Source organism: Oryzias latipes, chromosome 21 (assembly GCF_053564925.1).
Source record: "Oryzias latipes strain Hd-rR chromosome 21, Olatipes_Hd-rR_3.1".
Taxonomy (NCBI): domain Eukaryota; kingdom Metazoa; phylum Chordata; class Actinopteri; order Beloniformes; family Adrianichthyidae; genus Oryzias; species Oryzias latipes.
Genome location: NC_136257.1, coordinates 26,445,868 through 26,453,762, shown reverse-complemented (window position 1 = coordinate 26,453,762; position 7,895 = coordinate 26,445,868). Strand labels below are relative to the sequence as shown.

The 7,895-nt window shown below is 41.9% G+C and overlaps 1 protein-coding gene across 1 annotated transcript; it reads left to right on the top strand.

Annotated features, from left to right (window-relative positions):
* Positions 1-332: 332 nt before the first annotated feature.
* pcdh8.1 (protocadherin 8, tandem duplication 1) lies at positions 333-5,872 on the top strand. Its single transcript, XM_004081781.4, has 4 exons — positions 333-4,748; positions 4,827-4,897; positions 5,090-5,223; positions 5,349-5,872. The coding sequence occupies exons 1-4, from the start codon at positions 2,388-2,390 to the stop codon at positions 5,678-5,680; spliced, it is 2,898 nt and encodes a 965-aa protein (XP_004081829.1). The 5' UTR covers positions 333-2,387; the 3' UTR covers positions 5,681-5,872.
* The last annotated feature ends 2,023 nt before the right edge of the window (positions 5,873-7,895 follow it).

Sequence of the window (7,895 nt, the reverse complement as noted above, 5' to 3'; positions counted from 1 at the left end):
TACTTTCTTGTCTTTCAATTCTTTTTACATTTTATTTCAATTTTTCGTTTCATTTTGTTTCAGTTTTTTGGAATTGTCTTTTTGCTTCTGCTATTTTGTTTTGATTTCTAAAATGTAACAATGTTTTTTTATTTTTATTTTTTTTGAGTTTTGCTTTTTTAATAGTTGTGAATTTTTATATGTTTTTGCATTGAACGATTTGTTGCTGTGCTTTGCACTTGAGGGTGACCATAAGTGAGGAGTCAAATGAAGGTTTCAGACAAAAACCGAGGACAAACTCAAATAGTTACTGATGTGAGATATAATAAGCACCAAAAGACAAGCAAGGCTTTAATAAACCACTTTAAAGAGTCAACATAAAGTGGAACAACACCTACAAAACATGCATCAAATGACAAAACTGGGCAACAAACAAATGAAAAACGCTGCGGAAACCGATGAGTGGTGTGTGGCAGCCAGGAAGCAACACTGTGAATTAATGCAAATATAAATTTAAAGTCCCATTCTAATTAAATTATGATCTATTGTAAAGCATGCCCAGTGGTAATTTGATTGTGATTATGCTATTTTTAGGCTAAATCAAAAAAATCTGTGTCATTTTCTAGGGCATAGTTTCTACAAAGTGGTAGTAGTTAATTCAAAATTTGACTCTGAGGTTTGGGCGAGACTTCTGACGAAGAGTAAGCCCTTCCCCCCACTTCCCATCATCCCTCTGTTTACACCCTGTTCTGCTAGCTTACAGCCCCTCATATCCCCAACCTATCGTTAGAAGTGCGGCAAAAATGGCGAGAATAATTGTAGTTATCCAATAGTTATAGTTTATAGTTAAATGCCAGCTCAGACGATAACAGACGTACATGGATCTACATCTACAATGGAATTCATTAGAATGGAGCGGAGCAGGGAACCTCTAGTTTGCCATAATGACCTCTGTGTCACAAGTACAAACATTTTCCAACTGCATTTTTGTGTCTGCTCCTGATTCACAAAAATTTGAATAAAGAAATACCCAAAAGTGCAATTTTAGACTTACTTTATATACAGTACAAACCAAAATTTTGGACACACCTTCTCATTCATTAGAATTTTTCATCGTGAGAGAAATACCACAAGAACTTGTTAAAAACATCCACAACATAATTTTCATTTGAGTGGGCCTTTAAATTACACACACACACAAAATGTAGTGTGGAAAAGAGGAGATTAAACCAGAAAAGAGTTTTAAACAAGTCAGTTAATATGAAAGTCATTCCTGTCATTTTTAAATATGTCTCTTCGTTTTTGCTTATCAGAAATGATTTTTTTTTCATTCAAAGAAAATACTTTTTTTTCCATCACAAATGCTGTAGTTTAAAACATCTTCTATCATTATTTTATAACTTTTGGAAACATTGCAAGTACAGTGAGACTTTCATATATGCTTCATATAAGCTGTGGAGTTGCCTTTTAATGCACTGACACCCTAAAGTTTCCTTTTAAAAGAACAAAGTACTCAAACCAATGTGCTCTCCTTCTGCTGTTGCTGCTTTGTGCATTAATAATGAATCAATGTTGTTTTAAATGCTGTTCTGCCAGAGGACTTGTTCCATTCAGTGTTTGTTTTGTTGTCTTTTGTTCCTATACAGAGATGCTTCTAAATCCATTAAGTCTTGCTCTTGGTAAAATATCCTTTTGTCTTTAACTTTTTTTAGCACTTTGCTACAGTTATTTTCAAACTATATATTTTCCTTTCTAACATATTTGATTTTTCTGCTTTATCAAGTCTGGAAAAGTGCTGGAACATAAATTCTGCCTGCCTAGCTGTTGGACAGGACAAGTTTAAATGAAAAAAAAAGAAAAAAAAAAGAAACATAAACTCCACTAATATGTGTTCAAATCATTGTTATGTGTTTACGTTATAGAGGAAAGTATTTGTCTTAGCTGTTTTACATAACGTGGCACACTTATATTTTTATGCAGAAACTTATAATATAAGGCATGAGTAGCCTATTGCATTATTCAAACAACATAACGCAGATAATTGTTGTTGAAGGTTCCAGCACCTGAACTTCCTTTTGCATGCTAACCTAATTGGCAGCCACTCAGGTAATTAAGTTAATTGATTAGTTGCCGTTTAATTTATGTAACAATATCATCATGTGGATTGAAGGGCCACAATCAGTTTATCTGATGAGCCATTTGCGCCCAAACGGTGAGTTGAAGCTCAAACGTTTGGCTTTTGGCGCACTCCTGGAAGGCCATTGGTCAGCTGGTCAGCCCATTTGCATACACTGGAGCTTATACAGTCCCAGCTAAGTCTGACAACACAGTGCTGACTCTGGCCCAGGAGACGTGTTACCGCCATTTGGCACCATTTAAGTGCGTTTTTCGGCGGCTCCTTCCTCATCATGGGATTTGACTGCGCAGCTGCAACAGTTGGCCTTTTTCTGCTGCTCGCTGTATTTTCACACTCCGTTGGTTGCACAACTACAAGGTATTTCACTTTTGAAGAGGATGCACCCGGGACAGAGATTGGAAATTTGTCTCAGGATTTAAAAATTGATCCTGGAGATGACCCGGACACGTCCTTCCGCTTCATGCAGGAGAGTAATTCCTCCGTGGTTAAGATGAGGGAGTCTGACGGACTCCTGAGTGTGGCAGAACCGATTGATCGAGAGCAGCTATGCCCCAGGTCCCCCCGCTGCCTCATCACTTTCGACATCGTGGCCCTGTCCAAAGAAAAGTTTCAGCTCATCCACGTGGAGATAGAGGTGAAAGACATCAATGACCACTCTCCTCGCTTCCCACTCAACGAGACGAGTCTGGAGATCGTAGAAAATGTGCCCCTTGACTCCAGATTCCCCCTGCAGATGGCAGTGGATGAGGATGTAGGTGAAAACTACATCCAGAGCTACACTATCTCCCCCTGCGGACACTTCTCCGTGGAAGTGCGTGAAGGGGAGGACGGGGGAAAGTTTGCGGAGCTGGTGCTGGTGCGTGAGCTCGACAGGGAACTTGAAGATTCCTACACAATCCAAGTGACTGCGTCTGATGGAGGAGAGCCTCCAAAGTCCGGCTCCATGACCGTGCACATCAGAGTTCTGGACTTCAACGACAACAGCCCGGTCTTCGAGCACAGCTCTCTGAATGTTGAGCTGAACGAGGACGCTCCGGTGGGACACCGGGTCCTCAGGGTGCACGCCTTCGACCCGGATGACGGCGTCAACGGGGAAGTTGTGTACGCGCTCGGCACCGGCGTGTCCACGGAGGCTGCTCGCATTTTCCACGTCGACTCTCACTCCGGGGATGTGACTTTAAAGGCGCGCGTTGACTTTGAGAAGAGGAGGTCCTACGAGCTGAAAATCAGAGCCTCTGATTCAGGTGAGAACTCGGTTCCGTCCATCTGTAAAGTTGTGATAGAAGTCGTGGACGTGAACGACAACGCGCCGGAGATCAGTATCAAACCCATGACCTCCAGCAGCGACGGGGTGGCGTACATCACCGAGGCTGCGGCCGCGGAGAGCTTTGTGGCTCTCATCAGCACCTCGGACAGAGACTCTGGCTCCAACGGCTACGTGCGCGTCAGCCTGCTCGGGCACGAGCACTTCAGCCTTCAGCAGGCGTATGGAGACACGTTCATGATCGTCACCACTAAAACTTTAGACAGAGAAAGCATCCCAGAGTATAACCTGACTGTGGTAGCAGAGGACTTGGGACAGCCTCCTTTTAAAACTGTCAGGCAGTACACCATCAGCGTGACTGATGAGAATGACAACCCCCCACTCTTCAGCAAGCCCCTCTATGAGATTTCAGTCCTGGAAAATAATATTCCAGGCTCATTTTTAACCACGGTTGTTGCAAGTGATCCCGACACTGGAAAAAATGCCAAAGTTTCCTACAAACTCATAGACTCAGAGGTGGAAGGAGGATCTCCAGTCTCCACTTATGTTTCTGTGGACTCTCACTCAGGATCTTTGTATTCTTTGAGGTCGTTTGATTTTGAAACGTTGCAGCAAATTGAGGTGGTCATCCAAGCAGAGGACAGAGGCTCCCCCCCTCTTTCCAGCACATCAACAATCCAGATCAGAGTTGTAGATCAGAATGACAACTATCCATACTTCACCTTCCCTGTCTTCCTGAATAACTCAGCTGATATATCTCTGCCCTACAACGCACCCTCTGGTTATCTTGCCCTTCAAGTATCAGCTGAAGATGAGGACGAAGGACTGAACGGCGAGCTTGCCTACCATATTGTACAAGGTGACCCCAAGCTGTTTACGATAAACGAAGACACGGGAGAGATTGCTCTAAAACAAAGGCTGACAGCTGAAAATGGGGACGTGCTGGAAATAAAAATCACAGTGAGTGACGGCGGCAGGTCTCCGCTCTCCAGCAGCGCCACGATTAGGTTTGTCATCTCAGACGCAGAGCCTGCCGAAGACCAAGTCATCCTTGTGCTGCGGTCAAGTGATGAGGAAGGCTTCAGCTTTGATGGGCCGCTAATTATTATTATCATGCTCAGTGGGGGTTGTGCATTGTTGTTAATTGCAATAATAGCTGTGACTGTCACATGCAAACTGAGTCGTGGGAGGAGAAGCCATGGCAGCAAGAGAGAAGTGAACCTGTTTGATGGGAGGCCTCTGCCCATGCTCAGTTTAGCAGAGCCAAACATTTACACAGGCCAGCGGGGATTTTTCCACGAGGGGACGTCTCTGTCGCTGGACAATTCTTGCCTGTACGAGGAGAGGAGTGGAGACTCAGACACAAAAGTAAGTCGCTCGGAAGATTTTCCGTGTCATATTTTGATGTATCTGCCAGAAACTAAGGTCACTGTGTTTTCCTTTTAGATCTTCCTGCCCTCCAAGCATTTTCAGCCCGCATCCATGTGGCAAGGTGATAGATACTGCCTGCAAGTGAGGTAAGAAAAACCTTTTTTTTTCTCAGATATGTAACACTTTACAGCAAGTGTCCTTCAAAAGCACTCAGTTTGTTGCTTGTGGCATGACTGTAGAATGAGGTTAGATGGGCAAGTCGAGCCCTACATTTGAAAAAAAAAAGTGGACATCAATAACCCAGTTCATGTGGTTCATACTGTATTTGTTGATTACAGTGGCATCAACAATAATGACCAGCTGAGCGTGAAGGACAGCGGGAAAGGGGACAGCGACTTCAACGACAGTGACTCTGACATCAGCGGGGATGGGGGCAAGAAGAACTTCAGTACCTTTCAGCCGAGACTAAAAAGTAAGCTTTCTCCTAAATCCTAAAATCAAACACGACTATGCGAAACTTTTCAAATTTACAATTGATCAGTGGCATCGCAGGATCAGCATCAGCAGTTACCTTTTTGAATTTCACTTTCGTTTCAGGTGCTGCAAACAGCATTTCTGGAGACTGCCAAGGCACCTATTGTGCAATCCCGCTGCAGAGCCTCCGAGCTTCCAGGGATCAAGCGTACACAATGGGCTTCTCTCCAGCGCCCGTCTTCAACAATCATCACGGCAACAGGAATGACTGTGGTTATGGGACAAATCAGCCGAAATCACGAAGCAGCATGCAGACGTTCTCGAAGTCTGGGACCCTTCCGTCCTACTTCAATCAGCAGCAGCATGAAGCTGCAGTGGCGGGGGCTCCTGCACACAAGCAGAGTCCTAATATAGTGACTGTGGCGACAGAGTTAGAAGTTGCAACTATCTTTTAGAAAATTTGAAAAAAAGCGGTGAGCTGTTTGAGATGTATCTGTAGGATGTAAATGACTCCAGCATCTCAGAATATGAGATTACAGAAGTGTAAATATTTGTTTGGGAACATTTTTATACTTGAATTTTAGTTTTGTGTATTGTGATGCTTACTTGTCTTTTCTTCATTAAAATCTCACCAAATTAAATAAAAAGCTTATATATTTGTTTTTCTATTTGAATAAGGTAAATAGGTAACCTCCTTTTATGTCAGTCAGAAGATGTAAAATTGGCTGCCCCTTTGAAGACTTCACGGCAGCTCAGTTTCTTGCAAAATGCTTTATATATCCCAAAAAAGTAAACCCTTATCTTCAAAAATCATCTAGACTGCTGTCAAATTGAAATTTGCTGTTTAAAATTCTCTTCCTAACTGCACAATACAGCACAATGCATGAGACTGCTGTGCTAATTCCTGCCTGTCAGTCATCACTTTGACTAGCAAATGTTCAGACTTTAATGAATCTCTCTGCCTAGCATAGAAAGTAAGATAATAATGTAAACTGAAACATTGTTTTTCTTTCTTTTTCAAACGCCCTGACGTTTATGACAACCGATTGCACAGCTTTAATTTTCACATTTGCAGTTGTGCTGTTTTGGAGTTTAATTTGGCGTATGAACACACTGAGCATGTGCAAACTGTTTCTCATCTCAAATGATTTATTGATGAGACACTGATGAGTTTTAAATCCCACACTGGTGACAAACAGCACTCTCAGATGAGGCCATGAAACAATGAGCGGCCCCCAAATAACCAACATTTAGATTATTTACCATTTTAATGTACATTTTTTTGGGGGGAGTTTTAACAAACAAACAGCTCTTGTGTGTTAACAACCTCATGATGGAGCCATGATGTATGAAAGCAAATTTAGAGCATTTTAGTCTCAAAATCCCTCAAAGTCTGCAAATAAATGGTGCAAGAAAAAAGCATTAGATGAATTTATCTTTTAATCAAGGGGACATGTCCACGGGGAAATGCATGTTTTCACGTTCTCTATGAACAGCTTCAAGTGAGAATTTCTGCTTTATGTTTGTTCTATCAACCTCAGTGGACTTGTGTGGCGCATAGCTTGAGAAGAAAGTCACAACTTTAAACAATTTTACATTCCCGCTGACTTTCATCTGTTGGCGCACAGGTTTTGTCACAGTATTCTGTCCTCATTAATTTTAAGGTCAGTTTGAATTAGTGTTTGATTTATGAGAACAAATGAGACAAGAGTCGAGGGCTGCTGCGAATTATACAAAAGCCAGGTAAGGAACCAACCTCGAGAGAAAATAAATCATTTCCAAAAGTGTGGCAGAGAAAGAGCAGAGGAATCTGATGGCAGAGCGAGCCTTTACTTTTCATTTCCAGTTTTCTGTTCATCTGCAGGAAATGGAGGCTAAGAGCACTGCTCATTTGCATGATCATAAATACATGCTTTTTTAGCTTTTGATAGCTGTGATAAAAGCTAGAATAGAGTGGATTAGACACCTTTTGCGTAAGCGCAAAGCACTAAACAGAGTTCTCACATAATACTACAATATGCCTCATGAATAAAACTAATTCCATATCTAAGCTGTCCTGTCCACCTCTTTTTTATTTAATACTTCTATTCGGCAAAGCCGCGACAATTTGAAAATGACCAAGATATTAACTTGAGGATTCAAGGCCATGGAGTACAAAAGGGAAGCAATAAGAAAGAAGGTCATATTTGTCCTCTCAGTGAAGTTCATGGCTCTGACAGATAGCCAATTGTAAACAGAGGGAAATGCATTTATCAATCAATACAATATGGGTCCCTCTGCCATGGCTTTATATTTTTCCTTGTAAGTCAAATACATTGTGCACTGACCTGACACGTTACGCTACTAAATATTTCGAGTAAAATGCCTGTCTGCTTTTGTTGACGGTCAAAATGTTCATTTATATCCAAAAGGACTTGAATTAATGTCCTGCAGCAGCTCTTGCAGCACCTTTGAAACCTCCCCTGGTAATAGAAAGGCAAACATTGCAGAGCTGTTTTTCAGCTCATCAGCAGTCCACTCACAAATGAGTCAGATCTGCTCACATCATTTCTAGCCTCTGCACCTGTGGTGTTGGGTTTATTTTTAACAAACAGCTAACTGTATCACTGTAATTATCATGTAATTGCCTCTTAGCATCTAAAGTTTGAAACCCAAATCCCCTGATGACAA

Coding starts and splice junctions, on each gene's coding strand:
- pcdh8.1 (XM_004081781.4), top strand. CDS start 2,388: ATGGGATTTGACTGCGCAGCTGCAACAGTTGGCCTTTTTCTGCTGCTC. Junction 4,749..4,826: donor GTGGAGACTCAGACACAAAA/GTAAGTCGCTCG, acceptor TTTTCCTTTTAG/ATCTTCCTGCCCTCCAAGCA. Junction 4,898..5,089: donor AGATACTGCCTGCAAGTGAG/GTAAGAAAAACC, acceptor TGTTGATTACAG/TGGCATCAACAATAATGACC.